We start from the raw sequence: 23,103 nt of genomic DNA, 5'->3' as shown, positions 1-23,103 counted from the left end.
AAGCCGCACAAGGGGTTGGAGGAGACAGAGGCGCGGAGGCACCGGCGTGGGTGTCTGTCTGTCTGTCTGTCTGTCTGCATACGTGTATATATGGCGAGATAAAGGTGAATAATTCCTCACACATTAACGGCAGCGTCCTCAGCAACACGTGTTGAGATCAACGGCTTGAATGGGGCGGGGGGGCTGTGTGTGATAAATGTGTGTATCGCGCATGGGGTTTCGTACTCCCATACCCCCCATACACCCCCCCTACCCCCCCCCTCTTCCCTCAGCCAGCTGACCTTCATGATCATGCCCTCCCTGGAGTGCTGCTCCCGAGTGAGCAGGTCCCCCACTGCGAAGTGGATCAGCAGCTGGCCGCTGAGGGAGCGGAGAACACGGACCTGACCGGGGGGGGGCCCGGGGGGCGGGATAGCGGCGGGATAGCGGCGAGGTAAATGGTGCAGCAAAATGCCGAGGGGGGCGACGACCGGAGACGTCCTAGGCATCAATTGGTTGAGGTGGGAAGGGGAGGGGGGCGGGTTTGAGATCCGAACGCGGCTGTGACACGGCTGGCTGGTCTCTACTCTCCCCGGACAGGCCCGGGCCCCAGAATGTCGTACCATATGCCGCCGTACACCCAGGATATGGTAGATGACCAGTGCCGGCCCCGCCATCCCGCCGCCACCGGAGTCCTCCCCGCCACCGCCACCGCCTTGTGCCACCTGCGCCGCCAGCGCTGTGCGGCTGTAGCTGATGCTGCCACTGCTACTGCCACTGCCGCCGTACAACGCCACGGGCAGCAGGCTCTCCAGAAGTAGCACCAACAGGAAGATGGCGTACCAGGGGACGTACCTGCCGTACAAGACCGACCGATGTGCGCGTGAGCGCCGGAAAAGAGATCGGCCGGCTGGATGAGTCGCCCGAAGGATCCATGATGTTGCTAGGATGTGTGGGTACGGAAGTGTGTATTGATGTCCCGGTAGGTCGCAAGGGTGGCAAGCTCGGGCCCAGCCCCGACATCCCCCCCGACCCCCCCACACACATACACACAGAGAGAACCTCCCCTTTATCGGTATCCCTTCCCTACGCCACGGACATCCCTACGCCTACATACATACAGCTATACACACAACGAACCGAAACACCTCCGCACCCCTCCACATGCTCTCACCACACGCTAGGCAGGCAGCCCAGGATGAGGTACCAACGCCACAGCGGCAACCCGTCCCGCTGCTGTACGGCAGCCTGGGGGCTCCTGGACAGGTATATGGCTGCTCCCAGGAAGCCCACCGTCACCCCCAGCAGCACCCCCCTCTTGACCACCACCCGCGACCACCCCAAGATGCGCGACAGGGACATGCGAGCCTCAGCTGCGTGACGTAGCTGCTCCTCGCGCATGTACTCACGGAACTGGGCCTGAGGGGTCCGCAGCAAGGGGGTTGCCGGCGGGAGGGTTTGGGAGGGGGCAGGGGAAGGGGTGTGCCGGGGGCGGCAGGGGGAGCGTGGCGGGTGCCGGTGGGGGTGATTGTAAAGGGGGTGGGGGGGACATGAGCGCGCGAGTGCCTCCAACGGGGAACAGGAGACCGGGTACGGTCAGGGTCTCTTGCTACGGGATCCTCTGCCTCTGGGCTTACAGTGTCGTCCAGAAGGGAGCCGTTGGGGGGAAGGGAGCCGCCGCCGCCGCCGCCACCGGCAGCGGCAATGGAGCCGCCGCCGCTGCTGCCGCCGCCCAGGCGGAATCCGCTGGTTCCGCCACCTGCTACTGCTACTGCTGCTACTGCTGCGCTGCCCGGTCCGGTGGCGGGTGCGGGCACTGCGGTGTGCAGGTCCCCTGCGGCGGTGGCGGCGCTGAGCAACGTGGAGGCGGCGCGCTCCACCTGCAGGACGGGTGGGGAGATACATATGTAAATGTGCAATAAGCGGCCGCAACGCGTCATCTGCTGATCTACAGCAGGGTGGGGGAGGTATGTAGGAGGGAGATTTAAGTTTCCATGCACAGCCGAAGCAACGAATGATCACCTGACGGTGTCCACAAGCGCCAAAACTGCCGAAGTCTCTAAGGTGTAGGAGACGGGGGAGCGGGTAAGACGAACCACTGGCGAATGGAGCAAATACCGAAGACGGGATGGGGTAGCGGCGGCAAGTGTTTTGAGGTAGCAGGCGGGGGAAAGAGGTGTATGTGCCGCGGCGTGAGGACGTTGGCGCTGCTAGCTCGTGTCGGTGTGTGGGAAACTTTTTGTCGCCACGCAACCTAACGGGTGATGCTTGCGGGGCTTAACAGCAGGTCTGTCCGGCGGGGATGGGCATTGCGGATGCTGTTGCCGATGCCCGTACCTGCGCTCGAGAACCGCCGCGGGCGGGGCTTGCCGTTGCCGTCGCCCCACCTGTCCCTGCCATGCCCGACGGGGGCCCCGACGCTGCGCCGCCTGCCGCGGTCAGGCTCGCCGCTATCGGCGCAGACAGCTCAAACGGAGACCAGGACTGACCGAACCGCCCAGGTCTAGCAGCCGCTGCTGCCGTCGCCGTCAACGGCACCCCGACGGAAGAAGTCTCCATGGATCCCGAAAGCCCGCTTGTTGCCGTCACCGCTGCCGCCGTACGACGTGTCACGCCGGGCCTGCCGTACGCGCCAAGGACCTTGCCGCCAATTTCGTCCGAGCGCTGCCAGGCGCCCAGAAGGGCCGCCCGCTCGTCCACTGGCGGTAGCGGCTCGTCCAGCCCGGCACTGTTCGCCGCACCGAGCCCTAGTCCGCGCGCGTCGTCGGCGGATCCTGCAGAAACCAGCCGAGCGCTGGCCGCGCGTACGGCAGTCACCAGGGCGCCAGTTGGTAGCTGCGGCGGCGGCTCCGCTGCCGCCGCAGCAGCCGTCACCGCCGCGCGGGATGCTGCATCACCTACCCCCGTCAGTTCCCGGGGCCTACCATCCGTCGGTAAGGACACCAGCACCTCACGTAGGTCCGTTTCCGGGGCTGCTCCTGCTCCAGGGGAAAGCGAGCAGGTAGCCGCCCGGGCTCCTGACCCCTGGGGAGCACCGCCATTCCGAGGTTCAGGGGTGGAGGCCCCCGAGGTCAACCGCCCGGTGTCCATCTCGTCGACAAGCTTGCGCCGTGATCGGCGGCTTTACGCCTTGGCTGCCGGTCAAGAGGGTAGTAACCTGCCTGCAGGGTGCATCAAGATGGGATGCTTGGGCCACGTCGAGGCTTTTGCAAAGGGAACTGGATTAGGAAGGAATGGAATTGGTGGATTGTTGGTGGCGTGCTGATTGATTGTGCTAAAGCTGCGGTACTGTGTTACGGCTGCTTAGGTCTCGGGGACTGCCGGGCGCATGGTGAGATGGGGAGGGGGGTCGGAGCCGGCACAGCTCCATACCATAATAGCTGTTAGATATGAGGCTGCTGTCATGGATCTTAGCCATAGTACCTGTATTTCGCACAATTCTCGTCAGTTGTCTTTGGGCCCGAGCTGGTGTAATTCAATACATACGCAGGATGCGAATAGAAATTATCTTGAAACCTGAAACATGTATCATGAATCATATCAATTGTTACATAATTGTAATTTGCTCAGGGCATGGCTCGCGATTTGATAGTAGACAGCCATAGCCCATTTAGAAGCTGAGTTGAAAGACAGGAAAAAATACTTGTAATGCTGGTACTAGTTGATAAATGGAATAAAATTGGTCTCAAGGTTTTGACTCCTTTGGAAAAACGTCCAATTGCCCGCGCATGCAGCCATGTCCAAAATTCACCAACGTCAGCTCCACACCGTCGAAGCACCACATCACACAGCCACGTCCCCTTCGCCGCTAAAAACTCCTCTCCATTCCGCAACAAGCACCACCACCCCCGCCCCAGCTCCTAGACAGTGGGTGGTAACATGCACCCCACATAGCCATCCGGCAGCCCTGGGCGCACAGCCGCCAACCGGCGGTCCCAACTTCCCGATTTCTTCCCTCCAATTCTATCTTCCGCCCAAAAATCAAACTTATGATATGCTTGCAAATCTCGCCCGAGAGCAGCTATAAAAGCTCACAAAGCCATCCTAAACCCCAAAACCGACCAAAACCCCTCGTTCTTTTTCCTAAATCGCTATATCGCGACGACTGTCCGCCTGCCGGGGCGTCGGCCATTCATGATGTTTAAGGCAACGAGCATCTCCCTGTTTCTGGTGTTGAGGTTTAAGCTTCCGGTTCCACTCGACGTCCACGGCAGCCAAAATCACCTTGACGGTGTACTCGGTTTCGCTCTTGAAACGGACCGTCTGGCCCTCGGGAATCTCTTTGCCATTCTCCAGCAGGGATCGGAGATGCCGATTCAATGCCTCCCTTAGCCTGGATTCCGCCTGTGGAAGAGAAAGGCCAGTCACCGCGCAGCCTGGTAGGTCAGGAAAGAAAGCGCAGAAGTTGTCGGGCGTGGACAGAAAGATGGCCACGAAGGAGAAGACCTTTTTTTGTCCGGAGCTGGTTGGCGAATGAGGCGTACTGGTGCAGCTGTTTGAAGTGCAGCAGGAAGCACCAGATGGCATCATGGACCAAGAAGGTGTCGCGCGATGAACTAACAATGTGCTGTGACACACGTTTGATTTAATTAGGAAAAGTTGCCACTTTCCGGCAATGTGCGTGAGGACGCTGCCTGGAAACGTGTGCAAAGCTGCTTTACTTAATTGCCCTTGGCCGCATTCGTACAACCTGTACGGAAAACCGCAACGGCAAGGGTTTTTCTTATCAGCGTTTATCCTGTTGCTGGGGGGCCCCAGAGCCGCGCTGACCTACCTCACCTAATCTCTTAATGTCGTGTTTCCGAGGAGAAAGGGCCATGGCCGTTGATATGAGTAGACGCGGCAATCAGTTTACGGACCGCGAACTCGGCCTGCCTGCACACAGTGTTTTTAAAAGTGGTTACTAGGTGGTGACCAAGTGGTTACTGAGAAAATAATTCCCTTCCAGAAGGTGGTCTGTCACTAGGAAATATGTTTCTTAGAGTCACCTGCCAGTAACCAGGTGGTCGCCAGAAATTGGGCCACACACCCCCGGTAGTGACCACCTAAATAAAGTTTTGACGATGGGAGCAGTGATACTTCACTGAGCTCGGCTCAGGAACACGTTGCCGTACATAGAGTCAAAGTTGGGTCTTCGGATGCATGGTTCTTATGGGCTCCTGTTCAGCAGACTCGCTGTTTTTTTAATTTTTTAATTTTATTTTTGTAAGGTGGTTACCACGAAAACCCCCCACAGTAACCACTTGGTCACTAAAAGCTTACCACGGTGAGAACGTTATAAAAACACTGCCTGCACACGTACCAATTGTGGTCGGGCAATCCACCGCCCGCTGTTCAAAGGTGTGTGTGAGAGGTTGTTTGCATTGCGGCAATTAGTTCGCTCAATCTTGGTCGCCGTTTGCTTTTTTACTGGGAGGGCCTTGAAGGAGGTGCTACGGCACTGTCTACACCCGGCCCAAACTGCATTGCTTGCGTGGTGTCATTTCTGAGTTTTGGGCCCGCCCGTCTACCTGCTTTTGCAGCCCGGGACCGCCTGCCGAAAGGGTGGGAACAGGTGCCCGGTGACCACCCTTTCCTCTCAATTAACAATGCGAACAAGCTCGTTTGTCAGTTACCGTTCAATGATGAGGATTCCTGAGGCCTCACTTCTGAGCCCGATCTTGTATGTCGGAGCGTACTAAGCGAGGTTTTGTGTACAGCGAAGTTAATGCGGCCTGACCGAGCTCTGTTTGAATAAGGCCCACAGTGTTGTGCGGGAGGTGCTCCTCGGAGCGCTGCGCTCGACCCGACCGGGTCCACTACAACAATCGCAACCTGCAATTGGCCAACCCTGGCGGGTGGCCGTGCATTAAACACCCGGGCGCACCCGCTGGTGACACAATACATAGCTCCTGCATGTGGTGCTCACTGATGGCTTGTCTTTAACTGGCTTTGGCCTAAAGCTGGTCTACCCACTTGCGTTCACAGCAAAGGACGGTGCCCACCGGATTGCCTTGGACAGACTGATCTATTCAGAGCAGAGCAGGTGTAACGACGCAAGGCCAATCTGAGCATCCCGGATTACGCCTTTGCTGTGTTACAGCAGGGCGCCAATGGGTCCACGGACCGGGTGCGCGGGACAACAGATAACGTGCTAATAGCGTAGTGGGATGCAGCAGCAGGGTTTGTGGTGCATATGAGGCGTGGCCTACGAGTGATTCGCGTCTGACCAGGGGCGATGCAGCGGCAACGGCTGCAGCTTGGGCTATGACCCCCACCCTGGGGTAGAAGGACGCCAGGGCACCGCTCTATGGACTATGCTGCACAGGGGACCAGGCCGAGACGGCCATCCCCACAGACGCAGTTGTACTGCGATGGCGTGTGGAAGCGGCGGCGTTGGGGGATTTTGGAAACGAAGCAGGAGCATAAAACAAAGGGAGCGGGTAAATCCATTATGGCGTTACTAGCTGTTACAAACGACTTAGTCATGGACATCATCGTTGTTCGCCTGCGCATGCTGCCACCTCCAGAAGGCACTCAGTTACGTCTGGTGGTCATAGGCCAAGCGGTCTGTGTCAGCACCCAACAAGACAGCCCTATCGCCACTCACTCACACTCCAAGAGACTTGTCACACGCCATGACTGTCAAGTTATGAGTACACATCTCCACTCCATCGCAGGCACGGCGCTACACGATCCCCCTCAAAACGCCGACCAAGCATGGCGTTTGGTACAAGGTCAAAATCCGTACAAAATCCGTACAAGGTCAAAGTCCGCGGCGGCACGAGCCACGGGATCAGCTCCAGCTGAACACAAGGCCTCCATGAGGCCGCTTTCCCAAGGCCACGCTTCCAGGCCCCCGGGCCCCCCTCACACGTAATCCCGCCACTTTTCCTTACAAGCTATACAGTGGAAGTACAGCGTCATGCCCTGTTCCGTAGGCTCCGAAACGAAGACGGCCTCGTTGTGGTTACATCGTGGGCAGCGGACGTCGCGGGTGCGGGGAAGCGTGGGGTCCGCTGTGACGTCGTAAAGGGTCGTAATCTTGTCCTTCTCGTCAACAACCGTGGCGTGCACGTACACACACCACTCTGACGGGTCCGCTTGCACACAGTAGTTGCACGTCTTGCAATAATACTCCAGAACCCGCCTTTCCTTGTCTTCGCGAGGGTATAGCAAGTCGTTAGTTTCTGGGCAGAACTTAAGTCCACGCTTGCGCGAGGCCATGTGCCCAGGGGTCTAGGCTGTTGGGCAGAAGGACAGCCACAGAGTCTAGAGGTGCACTATTTGAAGTCAACGATGTAAGTCCTCGTGAGGATAACCCAAACGACTTACAAACAACCCACAGCCGGAAAGCAATCGACAATCCGCAATTTGTTGAAGGTAGCTGATCTGCGGTATAGCCACAATAATTACTTAAATTGAGCAAAATAAACTAGTATTAGACAATTAGCATCAACCTGAGCGAAGCCATCCTGTTACGGCAGCGTCAAATACGGCATGGTTAACCCGATGCAGAACCCGTAAATTGAGAAGAGTCTAAGTGTTTTGATAAGGCAATTAAGGTATCTTGGAATTGTTCGTTTTCTTTTCGCAAGCGGTGACTTGCGCTGAGAGCCACATCTGGCGCCGACTGTACTCCTCCATCAAGTGTGGATTGCCTGTATCTCCGAATCCAGGTTGTCGTTTTACAGCCAAATTGAAGCCCAGCAGTAGGCCTGTTTTGTGAGCTGCTTTTCCGCCTACTGAGCAACCCCGCAGCCTTCTCTGGGCCAGGCCAGCCTTCTTCAACAACATCTTAAACGTTGAACTGGTCTGGCCCATTGCATAAAGTGTTTCTTGCAGTTCATCTTTAGGCCTCCGTGACAAAATGGCGTCAACTAGCACCGACCCAGCACCTCCTGTTGCAACGCCACCATTGACAGCTGCAAATGTTGAAGCTGAGATGGCCGCACATGTATCTGGTATTACACCACAGCTGCAGAACGTAGTGGCTACTGTGAATCTGGGCACAAAGCTAGACTTGAAGGAGATTGCTATGCACGCGCGCAACGCTGAGTATAATCCCAAGGTAGGCTTCGAGTAGCCTTGTAGTGGTGTGAGGGGCAGCAGCGGGGGGTCTCGAACGTTGCAAATTCACCTATGTGTGGTTGCTTTGCAGCGTTTCGCCGCCGTCATTATGCGTATTAGAGAGCCAAAGACGACCGCACTAATTTTTGCGTCCGGGAAGATGGTAAGTCTCACGAGATTCATGGACAGTCCCACGCCATGGACGTAACCCATGATTCCCGCATGGCTGGGTCTGAACACGGTCCGCTGTACAAGTATGCCCGTCACCTGGCAGGTCTGTACTGGAGCGAAGAGCGAGGACGACTCGAGGACAGCGGCCAGACGTGTGAGTATTCTTTTGGAGCCCAGCGTTAACGCCTGGGTGTACCCCGGTTAAAAAGCTTCGTGCAAAGTGTCACGTTATGAAGTCGTCCCTTTCACACGAAGGGTGTATTGTGCTCGTCTTTAGTGAATGACGTCAGTCTGTCCAGTGGTCCGCTCTCATTACATTGTTGTCCCGTGGGTCGCAAGGCGCGATTTATATCTCACGATTGCTCCTCTAGATCCAGTGCTGTGCTCGCCAGTCCAGCTCCAGGACATCATGGGCCCTTGCCGCATAAGCTCGCTCGGAGCTGATGCTGTTGGGATACCTGAGGATGTCAGAAGTCTGTTGAACCTGTTTCGCTTGTCTATCCTGCCGAAGGATATGAAGGTGCACAGTGCAACCAAAATCCTGCGAGAAGAATTCTCCTGACGACAGGCAAAATGGATGTCAGACAATATTTTAAACATGCAGTCTGTTCGTCTTCCGCTTTGCAGTACGCCAAGATCGTGCAAAAGCTGGGCTTCCCGGCCACGTTCAAGGAGTTCAAAATCCAAAATATTGTGGGGTCGTGTGACGTCAAGTTCCCTATTCGCTTGGAAGGCCTTGCGTATGCGCACAGCCTTTTCGCAAGCGTGAGTAATGGCGGGATAAGGTTCCAGGTCGCCGCCTGTGCTGTTGGTCCTGCGGGCGGACGCGGACACACGTAGGTTGTGTTTTTTCGCACGCTAGTGGGCGACACGCAGATGGGGTACCTCGCATCCGCTATCCTCCTGCGTGTCTAGGATGGTTCCTAGTCGGGGTTATGGAGTCACCTGCCGCCGTCCTGCTTGCCTCGCGATGCTGGGGCCGCAGTACGAGCCGGAGCTCTTTCCGGGGCTTATCTATCGGATGAAGCAGCCCAAGATCGTGCTGCTCATCTTTGTGTCGGGCAAGGTGGTCCTGACGGGTAAGCCCGGGCGATATACTGTTCCACACGTGGATATATATTTATGTGTATATGTACAATAGAGTAGCGCCTGTTAGTGCTCCAGGGCAGATGAGGTCCTAGGCCGGGTGCGAGCGCTGGGTCTGCAGGACCGACTGCACATGCAAGTCGGTGAACGGTAGCGGTTCCGGCAACCCGTAGATTCATAAACTTATGTGGTGTGCACGGGGCGCGGCGTGGAGGTCGTGCCACTGCAACTGGCGCTGATCAGGACGTTACCCGCGGATCCCAGTGGCTTAGGAACCCGCGTATGCGGAGGCACCTTCGTGCATGTGTTACAGCACAGAGTTCCGTCGGGTGCATCCTTGTGAGGTGTCTTTTATTGAATGATGGGTTTGCTTTCTGATTGCAACGGCAAGAGGCATTGCCGATGCTTTCGCTTGCATCAATGTCATGTGCCGTGCCACCTGCCCGCTTTGATAGGCGCTAAGACGCGCTACGAGATCTACCAGGCCTACATGAATATCTACCCCACACTGATTCAGTACAAGAAAGGAGACGCAGCCTTGCCGGCGCTGCCGGCTGCGAATCTAATGCCGCCGCCGCGTGCACTACCACCTGCCCGGCAGGCCGGGCAGCCAGATGGATCGGCGGAGCATATGGAACAGCAGCAGCAGCAGCCCCAACACCATCAGCAGCAGCAAATTCCGCAGCCAGTCCAGCACCCCGGGTCGGCGGCAGCGGCGGCGGCAATGATGATGCCGCCGCCGCCGACCCCTTCAGCAGCACCGACGCCGTCCATGACGTTACAGGACCTTCATGCCATGAACCTGCCACCGCCGACACCGCTGCACCCCAACCTGCCGCCGCCCACGCCCCGGCACCCTGGTCTTGCGCCGACACCCAGTTTGGGACACCATGTGTTACCGCCGCCCTCTCCGCGGCGATAAGTTTAGAAGTGTGCACTGGGCGCGGCAGGTGGGGGCTGCTACGATCAGTTCGGGTCAAGCGCCAGCGCGGCAGCTTCATTAGTCCTGGCAAGCAACTTGGTGGGTGACTTGGCCGTCCTGATCAGTGCAGCTGGAGCTGCGCGGGTCTCTCTTTGGCCACATTGCTAGGGCTTTTTATCCGTTGTTGTGCGCGTTTTTAGTCACGAAAGGAATTGACAGGGAGCTTTTGGAAGCGTGCGGCAGGTGCATGTCCTTGTAGATTATAGGGCCACAGGGTAGCTAGGCAAAAGATCTGTTTCCTTCCCAACTCCGCCTCAAAATGGGCCTTGGTATGAGCAAACGCGTTTGCTTTTGTTGAGTCCTTGTGCGCAATTAGGGTTAAAGCAGTCACGCCTCTTGGTGAGCGCGTTCAGTCAGGGATGTCTCGAAGTTATACGGGTGTCGGCCTTTGTCGCTAGCAGGGTTGAGTGCTAGTGAAGGTGGCGGCTTGGTTTCTCGCTGGCTGCTGCGTGGCTAGGACTGACTGTGGGTAGGCAGGCTGCAGGCATGTGCGCAGCCGGGTGCGCGTAAGCAGGTTGTCATTTCGCTAGTCTCGTCCGCAGTGCGGGCCGTACCAGCTGCATGTGTAGTCAGTTGGGCGCTGGACGAGTACTGGGCGCGATTGCTTGGCGGATGGTGTGGGGTCTACACCGCGATGGTGCCAGTGGTGTGCCATCCCAGCCCGTGCAAGATTGCTGGGATGTGCCAAGCTGCGCATGCCCATGCTTAGCCGGGTGGGTTAGTAATGGGTTGGGTGGTGATCCCTTCTTCTTTTTTGGTCGTTCAGGACCAGGCTGCCCTATTTCTCCCTTTCTACTGCAGCCTGGAAGGAATATCTTTGGATTCACGCAGTCTCGGCGTTGGTCCCTCCAGCTAAGGTGACGCGGGGTTTCTGGCGTTGCCTGCCGTATTTGGCTACTCTTGCGTTTTGTCCCCGTTCTAAGACGTCAGATGTACTCGGCGTTGCTTCTAAACTTGTAAGTTTGTGGGCTCTGGCTGAAGTCGTGAACGCGGTAATTGCAATACGTCAGACATTTGCGGTGATGCTGTGACGTACGGATTAGTGCCACCCGAGCCGGGGGGGCTGTAATTCATTATTTTAGGAGGGAAAAGCTGCATGCCAAAATGAGCACAACCGCAGGACGACAAGTTACATTAATGATGATGTCTGGTCGAGTCATATTAGTACCCAGAGTTTTCATCTTTACTTCGTGCAAGGCATCCTAAGGGAGGGATAGGTTACGCGCATCTTCCCCACGACTTACTGCCCGCTGGAAGGCTTCCAGGGCAAGTTAAGACTCAAAAGTGCAATACACTCAGTATTGTCCGTCTGGTGGCAAGGGGCGCTATTCCACATTTCAAATGACCCAAGACCCGAGTGTCATTATATCCGCGCATACGTCTCACATAGCTTTCAGCTCGGAAAAGTAAGCTTGTACTGGGTATGTCGTAAAGTGTAATGCACCTCAAGTAATGAGAGCTCGCTAACAGTACTCACGCGAGTATCTAACCTCCCACCGCGCATTATATTAGGAATTTTATACGTGCAAGGAATCATTATTGGCCGTCGTTTGAACCCCCCCGGCGTGGTATTGCAAGAATACTAGGAAGCTGGTTGTTCATGTTGTATTTAGGACTTAGTTTTATTTGCAGCAATACAAGCGGCCCAGCCCGCTTTGTGACGGAGGAGCAGGTATGTCGACAAATACTGGCATGCAAAACCCGAGCTGAAAGGTCCTTTAAGCACTCTGTTGAACGGTCTGTATCTACTATTCCGTCCTTGAAGCATTTATGTACCGCTCGCGTGCTTGGAACCTGTATGTCAGACTCATCCTCCTGGAGCAACCTGGTAGCTTTAAGCGCAGCACGGTCGTATACTGTGACGCAAAGCAAGGCTTTGACTAACGCGTCGTAATCACAATAGTGGCAAACGTCATGGATGTCATAGTCTGCTGTACTTTCCGCGCTTAGGATTGCTTCAGCTAAGCGCGGGTTGTTTGCCCCGCACAGTAATTTGTCGCAAAGCTGGATTGACAATTCTGACCGTGTTTGCATCGCCCTCCGGCCACCTGGCTGTCACTGCCGCTTCTCGGCAACTGCAGTGCTCACAGCAACAACTCCATGTCCCAAACGCACGGTGACTTGATCGGTGCGCGGCCACACCAGGAATACTCGGCCTGTGATCAAAGTCTGACCCACATCACTCTTGGTTCCGGCCCCAGCATCCAGCATCCATACGCCCCATCTCACCAACACGCCTCACATCTGCACAGCCAGCACCACTACCACCAGCAGCAGCAGTACCCCCGGGCGCCACAGCGTCATCCGGACGGAGCTCAAGCCTCAGGCGCCGGAGCCCTGCAGCAGCTACCCGGGCCCGGCGTGAGTAGCATCTTCGAGAGCCGCAGCACCCTGGGCGGCCCCGCCCAGTTATCGCCTTCCTTCCCCGAAGCACCTCGTACCTGCGGCGCCGGACTTTCCGTCGGCAACACTTTTGGGGACGGCGGCGGCTGCGACTCGCAGGCGTCGCCACAGGAGTTTCTCTGTCCGCCCCAGGTGTACGACAACAGCATGATGCTGAAGGAACAGGGCGCCGCCGGCGGCGGCGGCGACCCGGAGGATAACGTGATTGATGAAAATGAGGAGCGGGATGGACAAGACCTGGACGACGGCGGTGACGGAAACAGCCAGGGCAGCGGCAAGAGGTCCCGTACAAGGTGTGCGTTGTCTTCCGTTGCCGCAGCGCACTGCTTGACAGGACAGGTCTGAACAGGACAGGTTCTTTTACCGGTATTTTCCCTTGCGGCCAAAAGTATGACGTGCGGCGTTATCGTTTTGTCTTCCCGCTTGCCGGAAAAAACATCTTCTTTCTTCGTCCCCTTTTGGAACCTTCGTGTCCCTTCCAGTTCACCATTACTCCTTTCGACGCCTCAGCATATGCCTGTCGCTGTTACAGCAAAAGCAGCTGGAGTGCCGCAGCGAGAAAGCCGCGGCATTCTTTTCCACACGGCCGCGCTCCTCTTTGCAAGTTTTGCTGCGTGTGCACGCTTCTTGGCTGCAGACGGCCCCACCTGCAAGGCCGCTTCAGCGGGCGCCTTACCACCAAGGAGGATGAGCGTCGGTTGGCAGAGGAGTGCAAGCTGCTGGGACCGCTGCTGGGTGGTGTGGGCAAGCGTGGCGACAAGAGCCGCCTCACGTTGGCCAAAATCGTGCGTGGCATTGCGACGGGCGATGTGCGGCGCTTTTGCGAGGAGCGCGAGCGGGCCATTGCGGTGGGTGGTTGGGTGGGGGACGGGAGACGCTCAGGAGTGCGGGACGCCCATTGTCCGATGTGGAGTGGCGGCGCATGTTCTTCACCTGACACGTCCCGTCTCTCCCCACACGGTGATTCGCCGTTGCTCTCCTGCGCTCATGACTAGTTACCGCCTTGCATCCAACTCCCCGCACTGCCGCCGCGGTCACAGGCGCTGAAGGCCAAGCTGGCCGCTATTGACCCGGAGGCAGCCGCCAGTGTGCCCGTGAACTTGATTCCCCTGCCGTCCGCGGGCCTGGGCAGTCTGGGCGGTATCAGCATAGGCCCCATGGCCGGCATGGGCACGGTGTCCATGGGCGGCTCTATGGGCCTGTCCGGAGGCAGCCTGGGCGGACCGGCGCTGGGTATCGGGATGCACGGGGGCTCCCAGATGGAGAAGCAGCAGCGCGAGAACTCGGAGCTGCGCAGCGAGGTGTACAGCTTGCGTATGGAGCTGCAGGCGCGAGAGCGGCTGCTGCTGGAGCTGCAGGACACGGTGAGAACGGGCGCCGGTGTGGGCAGGGCGGTGGTAGATGTCACATGTTTCGGTAGTCCCTCCTTAAGAGGGAGGGGCAGGAGGACTTGGGCTGGCCTGGATGACCCTGTTGGGCGGAGGAAGGGGAGAAGATCGCTTTGACGGACCCGGTACTTGGACATGTGGTTGCTTAGAGGGCGCATGCGTCACAGTCGCTGTTGGCATGTTGGCACGCCGACACGTTACACGGCGACATAGCCTTCTGGATTCCGGAATTGGGGGTGTGGGGGGAAGTGGAGTCCGCAAGGGGCCCTGGACGTTGGTTTGGAAGCCCCGAGATGATGTCCTCTCGGGGCTTCAGGGCAAAGCCTGCGGGGTAAAGTGCCGCTGGCACATGAGACGGTGACAGCATAAAGGGGCCCCTTCGTATGGTAGCCTTCGTCGGTGTGTCGACCTCACATCTCAACATGTGAGGTGGCCCTCAGCCACAAGCTGACTCGGCACGCGCCACTGGCAGCCGCCCCAGTACGCTTAGTGACAACACCGCGGTTTCCCTCCTTTTCCAGCCCCGCCGGTCCACGAGGGCGTCTTCCTAACGTGGCCGCGCCTCCTCGTACCCCTGCTGGCGTCCCTCCCCCATCAGGGTATCATCAGTGGCTTCGTGCCCACCTCCATTCCACTGGATGACCCGCAGCGCCTGACGGCCCACGCTTGCGGCCCGGGGGCGGGGGCGGGCGGGCACCTGGGGGGTCCGGGCGGCGGTAGGTCACATAGCGCCGACATTGTGCCGTCGTACAGCATGCCGCAGCGGCACCACTCGTACGGCGCTGCGCCTGTGGCCTCGTATGGCGGACCGCCGCAGATGAGCATGCCGCAGGTATGTATGTATGTATGAATTTTTTCATTACGACTGAATGTGTGTCTGTCCACACGCTGTTTCGTCGATTTTGCGAATGGTAATTGCAGCTTCCCTGTGCATACACAAACACTTCCGTACATTACACACACGCCCAAGCTCACCTCGTTGGTGATTTGGCCGTCGGCAGCTGACTCTTCGCCATCTTTAGTAAGACGCCCTCCCGCGCACTCCCTCCCCCTCGCCTTCTCTCTCCCTCCCCCCTACCCCGGTCTGCCTCATCCTTAGCACACTTGGCTCTTAGCTCACAGAACTGAATTCATGTCTGGCTTCTTTGCATGTGATGACTCCTCCTGTTCGGGCCTACAGAGTAGCGCCCACGTTAGCAGCGGGATGGAGCCCGGGCCCCTGGGCGGCAGCGGCGCGTTGGGAATGGGCTCCGGCATGAGCCAGCCAGCAGCCGGTGGCACGGGCATACAAGCCGGCGGCGGCGGCGGCGGCCACATGGCCGGTGAGGGCTCCGCCCTAGCCGCCATGCCCGCCATCTCGGAACATTCACGGGCGAGTCGGCCGCTAAAGCGTCCCGCGATGGTGGAGGTGGGCGGTAGCGGCGGGTACGGCGACGTGCTCCGGTCGATGTCCCATCCGCCGCTGGGCCGTAGCGGCGGCGGCGGCGGCAGCGGCTACCCGCACATCGACCTGCAGCAGCAGCTGAACAGCCTGCAGGCGCAGGTACGCAAACACGCACACACACACGCACACACACACGCGCGCGCGCTCTCATCGTGTGGGAAAGATGGGATGTGTGGATTGGCGTGTCCAAATATTTGGGCTGGGTTGGGCTGCTGCCAGTTTCTGCACAGCTTGACTTCTCCACGGTCGCTACCCATCTGGATGTCTCTTTCCTTGGTGGAATTCTTGGCAATATCGGGTTTGCGGGTATGTGCGGGAGGGACTGGTGGCCGGGTGGTTGAGCTGCGCCATGTCGTCGGCCGGAGCCGAATGAGAAGGGCAAGATGAGAGAAAAGCGCAGGGCACAAGAAGGGGAGCCCTATGGCCAGTGGGGCCCTATGGCTGCGGGTTGGGTTCGGGCGGGCGCGGCCAAGGGGTGGTCTGGTCCCATGTGGGCCCCCCCTCCCCGCGGTAGCAATCCGCCTGGGAGATTGCTTTGGGGCTGCTGACGTTTCCCCGCCGGGGGAGGGGAAGGTTCCAGAACAATACGGCTTTTCTCCATTGCTCGCTTGCCGCGCCTTCCCCTCCCCTTCCTCCGTCCCTCCCATACCCTCTGCGCTCGCTGTCCCCGGCGATGGGGCTGATGGGGGAGCACCTTATGGGCACCTTGCGGGCGGGAGGGGAAATCTCCACTGCCAGGTGTTCGTGGTCCTTTATGGCAGTATGTATGTTTGGATAGAACTGAGTGCCGCGACACGTAAGGGCCGGGGATGTCACATACGAAACTTCAAAACATTAGTAGTCCAGCAAGAGTAGTCCAGTAATTGTTGCGGTGTATATGTGTGTGCGTATATGTCTGTGTGTGTGGGGTGGGGGTGGGGGGGGGGGAAGGGTCATGTTGCCGTCCCACGCTGCCGGTGCGCGATCCTCAGCTGTGTGTGGCCACGTCCACCCACCCCCCACTCCTTCCCTCCCGAACGAAGTCGACCACTGCCCTATGTAGCGATATCCACATATCCTCCTCCCTCCCCCGTCTTATCAGTCGGTCAGCCGGACAGCCGTACTGACAGTCGCTTCCGTAATCAGTCCTGTTGATTACGTCAGGTGGCAGCTCGCCGGAGGGGTCTTGCGGGAGGGGGGGGCTCGTTCACGCGGCTCCGATACATAACTAGGTGCTGGTCCCAGCAGAGCCCAGCAGAGATTGGGGTTCCCGCAGCTTTTCCCACCTCGTTGGAAGCAGCACTCTATTATGCTCTATTTGTTATGCGTCCCGACGTTGTACCTGTGGGTAACGGCTGGCTGGTTGCAGGTCGAGCACCTGCAGAACATGTCCCAGGCCCAGGTCGGCGCCCGGGTAAGAGATCTTTGCTGCTAGGGAAAGACCGGAAAGACCGGCGCTGCGCCTGGCTGCTAGCGTCGTGACATTTTCTGGTTGGTTGGCGGTGTTGGAGCCCTTGTTGTAGGGTCACCTTTGTGAGAGGTACCTCGTGCGGATGTTGGGAAGCGCCGCGCTTTCTTTCTCCGGAAGCCGTTCCCTGCGCTGACCTTGTGTATATGTAGCTGCATGCGCTTGGATTTCCGTCCCCTCGGTCCCAAACCTATTCGTGGTCACATGACGAGGCTTGATCCCCATGCTGGCGGCGCCGTTGGGAGAGTACCGCAGTACCGTCGCTGTGGAGGGCGTATTGTCCTCAGTTTTGCACCTAGGGCTAAGTTACGCCCAAGGGGCTTTTTTCCGTGGGCCTGTCGTTCCCTGTATGTCCTGTCATTGCGCATTTGGGGTTGCGGTGCGCGCGCGCACCTGCGCTTTGACTCCTCGCTTACTACATCGTACCGCCCCGGGTCGCCCTGATCTCGTCCTCCGTGTTTTCTCTCCTTACCCCCTCCTCCTCCGCTTCCCAATCTGTCCCTGTTTGTTTTCAGAGCGCTGGGAGTTTCCTGATGCCGGCTCGAGAGCGCGGCAGTGCTCAGGTCAGAATGGGCATGGGCGGCGGCAGCGGCGGTGCCGGCGGCAGCCAGCTGCACTACGGCGGCAATGGTGACATGACTTCCTCGCCCTTCTTATCAGCTCACTCAACGGGACCGCAGGTAAGGATACCGAAAGGGGGACATGGGGTTGTCTAGTCAAGGTACCTGCGCGGCTGTCCAACGCGTTTGCGTGCCCCCCCCCCTGTGCTCTCCCCTCTTCCCTTCTGCCTTGTGCCAGGGCGGCCTGCTGATGCTGCCCTGCCATCAGGGCTCGGAGGGCTCAGCACACCCCTACCAGGCCCACCCCGCCATCGGCGGCCCGCTGCACCTGCAGGTGGGGCGGGAGGCCGGCATCCGACGCGGGTAGGGACCGTCGGGGGGCTTCCCGGGGTTGGCGGGGAGGTGGGAGCAGGTGGACATGAGGTGGGGCCGTGGGGGCCCCGGGATGTGGATGTGGATATGGAGAGAGAGAGAGAGAGAGAGAGAGAGAGAGAGAGAGAGGACTGATGGGGCTCGTGCTGCGGCGCATTGAACGTGTGGGGATGGAGGTTGGAACGGGGTGTCATCGTGTTGCCGTGTGCGTCTGGTTGGGCGCGCCGTGCCGTGCCGTGCCTCGCCGTGCCTAGGTGGCGCTTCGTTGGGGGTGCGGGAGATGGTGGAGTCGAGGTTTTAACAACAACAACAGCACGGCGTTTCCCGTTGTGGTGTGGCTCGTCGCGGTGAAGAGCATGACTATTGATGGCTCAGGGTGGTCCAGGGAGGCGGGGCCGTGTTGCTGAGGACGTCGTGTAGGTGGTCGGGGGGAGAGGTATTGGTCCCTCCTCTTGATTCCTGTGCCACAGTCATGTGGAGCATCGGAGCATCCGGTGTCCAACCAAACAACTATACTTTGAAAACCTCCACGTCTGGGCAGGTAATTAAGCAGAGCGGACTGTACGACGGTGTTGGTGGTGTTGGCGGCGGCGGCAGCAGCAGCGCACGCGACCTGCGTGACGCTGTCGGCATGCGTCACGGCGGTGGCGGTGGCGGCTCGGCCGGCGCCCACGATGCCGACAGTTACGTGGGCGCTGGCATGGACGCCGCCCTGGAGCACATGATCAACTCCCGGGCCATGCGGGGCGAGTACGACCTGCCCTTGGAGCTGCTGCTGCCGGACAGCAGTGGCAAGGGCGGTGGCGGCGGCGGCGGCTCCATGTCGGGACCTCATTAGTCCAGAATGTCATCCGCATCGCCGCCTTGAGAGGTATTCAACATGACTGGACGTGAGGGGGATTGGGGGTCGGAAGGATTGTGTTGGGTCTGCTAGTCAGTGAGCAGCCCCGCACCTACATACAGACCTACGTATACCCAGAGACTCGTTGTGTGGTGACCGGACTGCATGCATGCAGTGCTCGGTGTGCCTGCTCAAAGGGGGAGGGGTGTTGGCGAAGCAGCTGCAGGTATCGTAACCCGGTCAATGCACTCCTGTCCTCAGCAGCTGCAACCGTCAACTTCCGGCGGAAGGCGGCCGCTCGAGCCTCATCGAGCCTTTTATTGATCTTATGCTTCGCATCCATCCTCGCACACGACGCAACGGCTCTTTTGGGGTTGAAGGTCAAGATGATAGCCGGGCCCTTGCCGTGTGCTTGGGGAGGAAGTGGCAAGACCGCAGTGGTGTGTAAGACAGACAGACAGATAAACAGACAGCAGCGGGGTACACGGTGCTCCGCCGGAGTCGTGATCCCACCGGGTCTACCGTTTTTTCCACATGTGGCAATTAGCGCACTCTCTCTCCATGACGTTTTGGGTTTGGGGTAGCCGGGCCGGAGCGGGCGTGCATCGTTACCTTCAGGTCACGCACGCTCAGGTATTTCTCTTCGGCAGGGGGGTGTTAGTGTGTGTTTTGGGAACCCTGTCCTCGTGGGGCGGTGGTGGCCTTGCACGATGTTGGGAGGACTGGAGACGTGGTTGGCGGGAGTGGGGCCTTATTCGGGCTGCTTTGTGATGGGGCCCCCGCGGGCCCCGCTCAGCCACCACCTGTGGTTGTCACTACTCAGCACCTAGAGATCAGCAACTGCCTCGGTGTGTGTGTCGGGCAGTAGCACATGGATCGTAACGCGGTGGAGCGGGGCCGGTAGTGTCGGGGCGTTAGGTGGTTGAAACGACGGCGATCCTGCCGGGCTATGGCGGACGGTTAGGTGGGGCAGCTGGTTGCGCCACGGCAAGAGGCCATCAGCAGCACCGACAGGTCTCACTCGCAGAAGCCAAAGAATGGCATCTCTTGCCAATGCCGGTCTAGCGACTGGCAGTCTAGCGACTGGAGAAGCATGCGAACGGCACTCGCGGTTTTTTGTTTGAACATGGAGACATGGTGGCGATGGCTACGGGGAAGAGGGACAGCACCGGGGCCGCGGTGCCCCTGACGAGATCCAGAGGGCAAGGCCCAGGTCGGCGACCCTCTATTAGGGGAGGTTGCAGCAACGTACGTGAAGATGGTGGTGGATGTGGAATTGCATTGGTGCAGCTTGCACGGCAAAAAGGGACGAGACAGAGAAAAGTAAGTATATTCGCATTTCCATGGCGATAGGAGTCTTGAATTTCTTGAAGCATGCTCCACTTTACAGGGACGATGACCACGACAATGGTGATGAGGGAACGTCCGATGTTACGACAAAATGCAGCAGCGGTATCCACTGGGTTGTTAGGGCCTCTTTTCCCACTGCCACCGGACATGGCGCGACGGGGCGGGTCTTGTAGGACATTGGCCTGGTTTGGTGTGATGTCGGAGCCAGGTACTGCACTTAAGGAGCGGTGGTGGCGGTGGCCGGAATTAATGTCTCATGTTCTAGCCTGCCGGCGCACTGCGACACTGACGTGACCAAAAGCCCATCTTTGGCCGGGAGGCCCGGGTAATCTTGTAGTAAACCGGATCGTGCTGGGTATGGGGCAATTATTTACAGTCTTTCATTCTTCCACACGAAACAAATGCGTAATAAGCTCGAGTGCTTTCCATGAGACCCCAGGTCATGCGGGAAGATGTGTATGATGCCGTCGAGAGATTATCCACCAATGCGACGGCGCTTGCAGTGGTTTTACTTAATACTTAGGGTGTTCGTTCATCCCATTACACGGGAGCTGGTAGCCCACGGCCAGGTGTCAGCAGCAGAGGGTGTCAGGTCACCTTTGCTATCAAACCCCCGATAGCAGCCCATACCGTCGTTCCATGACTTGGGTCACGGATCAAGTGAGGTGACATGTTATTAACACTAAGCTATTAACACTCGCAAGGATGGTGAGGTGTCGCTGTATGCAGCGGTGCGACTGCGCAGCGCTGAGAGAATGAACACCTCCTCAGAGCCCGACTGGAGGCGACGCTGCAGAAGGTTGCCAGGGCTGACTATAGCTGGACCCACCATCCGGAGAAGAAGAGGACAGATTGCTGCCACAAGGCCTTACGACTTAAATAACTTTGATGTGGGGTTATAGCGCAGAAGTGTAATACCCGCCCTTTTCCATGCAGGCCCGCCAAACGCGGACACGCAATACCGCTTTTGGCAAAGAGCGAACCCGCTTAGACACCGTACAGTGCGTTGTTGAGGGTAAATCGGCGTGACGCTGAGCAAATACTTCACCCTTGCCACCGCCACCACTACTGCTGCCTCTTCGCTAATCGCAGCAGCTACCTCATCCGCCCCTCTTTCTCCTCGCGCTCTACCCCGTCCTCTGACACGCCCCGCTCGAGCAACCCCAGTAGTTCTCGCAGCCACGCAACCGCCCGGAGCCTCTGTCGGGCTCCCTGACTCAGCGCCCCGAACAACTCCTCCTCGCCTTCGACGCCGCCTTCACTGCCACCGCCGACGGACCCTCCCTCGCCACCTGCGCACGCCGCCATCACCCCATCCACCGCACCGCCCGCCACCGCAATCCCCGCCACCGCTTCCACCTCCACCTCCAAAGCACGGAGCCGCTGTGCCGCGGCCGCCAGCCACGCCCTATCAGGACGCCGCTCCGGAACCAGCTCCATGCAGGCCTCCAACAGCATCCCTAGGTGCTGCAACTCCAGGGAGGGCAGCGCCGGCGCCAGCGCCGTTGTGCAGGCAGAGACCCACGGGACGGCCGGTGCGTAACGTAGCCGCGCCAGGGCCCACACCGTCCTCACCAGCAGCGGTAGCTTCAGAACCGACAGTGCAGTTGGGACCCGGGCGGCCTGGGGTGTGACTACGGCGGCGGTGGGGCCACTGTCGTTTCGGGCCGGGTCGTTGCGCACCTCAACCTCCTCCCGCCGGGCTGTACTGCCGCTGCGACTGTGTGTGTGTACTTTGCCACCACCCGCCTTACGTACGGGCTGCCAGCTCCGGCCGCCGCTTTTCTGCATGCCGCTGCCGGCCACGGCCTTGCCCATACCCCTGCCCCTACCCTCAAGACCCTGGCTCTGTACGGTCGGCTTTGTCGCTGCTGCTACTGCTGTTGCTGTTGCTGTAGGACCATCTGGCGATGCTGCCGGAGGGCCCACACCTGGAGGGGTCCTGCCGGGCCCTGGATCTAAATCCAAATTTGGATTCAGTCCTGGATCTAGATCCAGCCGGAGGGCCTCCAGTTCCGTCAACAATCTGGCCAGCAGTGCGGGGCTCACCTGCGGGCCGAGTGTCTATGCGGGGCGGAGAGAGGGACAACACAGCGGGCACACAAGTGATGACTGTATCACTCCGCCACCTCAACACCCTCCCATCCACCTCCCATCATCGCCCACCCACTCAGCCGTACATGTCACAGCAGTGATCTGCATCCGTACATACCACGTACCCAACTGAGGAGGCCAACGCCCAACGTCACCCCCCGAACCTCCCAACTCTCCGCCCAACTCCTCTCCCCCCCACACGCACGCACCTGGCGATCCATGAGCGCCAGGCCGCACACAATCTTGGCGAGGTCGGCAGTGGTGGGGTGCCGGCCCGTCACCGCCCCCCGCACCAGGGCGTTGATCAGCGGCAGGGGCAGGGCGCAGCCCACCTCCCCGAGGAAGAGCACCAGGTGGGGCAGCTGGTGCCGCCGGGGGGGGTGGGGGAGCGGGGGGGAGCGGGGGAGCGGGGGAGGGCCCCACGGCCCATACCTCTTGAATGATCTCACACACGTACGGATTCATGCAGGTTTGATCGGCGCGCAATGGGGCTGCAAGAGTGCGAGTGAAGACAAGGGCCCCAGCAGTGACATGGTCATGGTCAAGAGATGGTTGAGCACGATGCCGCCACCTCCCCCCCTTACTCCCACACCTCCAACACCCAACATATACACTCAGCAGCAAGAGGGCCGGTCGGGGGCGGTACGCGGCAGTGGTGGCCGCGGGTTTCGCCTTCGGGGCCCCACAGCCCCGCCATACCTACTCTCCCCCCTCTCCCCCCCCCCGAGCGCACTACCTGAAAGGGCGGCATGTCCGGCATTCGGTTACTGAGTTGTCGTACCAGTGCCGCCTGCCACTGGGGCCCCGGGCAGTACTGCCAGTGAGCGAATGCGGATAGCCCCCTGTACAGTTCCACCGGCTGGGGGGGGGGAAGTGTGTGTGTATGTGTGTGTGGGGGTGTGTGGGTGAGGGGGGGGGGGGGTTCGAGGGGGGAAGA

General features: G+C 59.1%; 4 protein-coding genes across 4 annotated transcripts in view; 1 reads left to right on the top strand and 3 right to left on the bottom strand.

The window, feature by feature from the left end:
• Positions 1 to 4,239: 4,239 nt before the first annotated feature.
• Positions 4,240 to 4,425, bottom strand: VOLCADRAFT_48954 (uncharacterized protein; the record flags this gene model as incomplete). Its single annotated transcript, XM_002948082.1, has 1 exon — positions 4,240 to 4,425. A coding segment is annotated over one exon (186 nt), but the record flags the coding sequence as incomplete, so codon positions are not given.
• Positions 4,426 to 6,828: 2,403 nt separating this feature from the next.
• On the bottom strand, positions 6,829 to 7,185 carry VOLCADRAFT_57912 (uncharacterized protein; the record flags this gene model as incomplete). Its single annotated transcript, XM_002948081.1, has 1 exon — positions 6,829 to 7,185. The coding sequence occupies one exon, from the start codon at positions 7,183 to 7,185 to the stop codon at positions 6,829 to 6,831; it is 357 nt and encodes a 118-aa protein (XP_002948127.1).
• A 688-nt stretch (positions 7,186 to 7,873) lies between these two features.
• tbpA (TATA-box binding protein) lies at positions 7,874 to 11,350 on the top strand. The gene is made up of 7 exons (XM_002948222.1): positions 7,874 to 8,029; positions 8,120 to 8,191; positions 8,303 to 8,353; positions 8,827 to 8,964; positions 9,185 to 9,278; positions 9,741 to 9,922; positions 9,961 to 11,350. Exons 1-7 carry the CDS (start codon positions 7,904 to 7,906, stop codon positions 10,312 to 10,314), a joined length of 1,017 nt encoding a protein of 338 aa, XP_002948268.1. The 5' UTR covers positions 7,874 to 7,903; the 3' UTR covers positions 10,315 to 11,350.
• Positions 11,351 to 21,167: 9,817 nt separating this feature from the next.
• The window catches only part of VOLCADRAFT_88439 (uncharacterized protein), a gene marked incomplete at both ends in the record, with an annotated part of 9,345 nt that continues 7,409 nt past the window's right edge, over positions 21,168 to 23,103 (bottom strand). The window contains 3 exons of the mRNA XM_002948080.1: positions 21,168 to 22,136; positions 22,376 to 22,528; positions 22,948 to 23,025. Of these exons, the coding sequence (XP_002948126.1) occupies positions 21,168 to 22,136; positions 22,376 to 22,528; positions 22,948 to 23,025 (1,200 nt within the window). The remainder of the gene's footprint in view (positions 22,137 to 22,375; positions 22,529 to 22,947; positions 23,026 to 23,103) is intronic.

This window comes from Volvox carteri, assembly GCF_000143455.1.
Source record: "Volvox carteri f. nagariensis unplaced genomic scaffold VOLCAscaffold_9, whole genome shotgun sequence".
In the NCBI taxonomy this organism is placed as follows: Eukaryota; Viridiplantae; Chlorophyta; class Chlorophyceae; order Chlamydomonadales; family Volvocaceae; genus Volvox; species Volvox carteri.
Note: the sequence above shows the minus strand (reverse complement) of the source record. Positions and strands in the feature narration are given on the sequence as shown.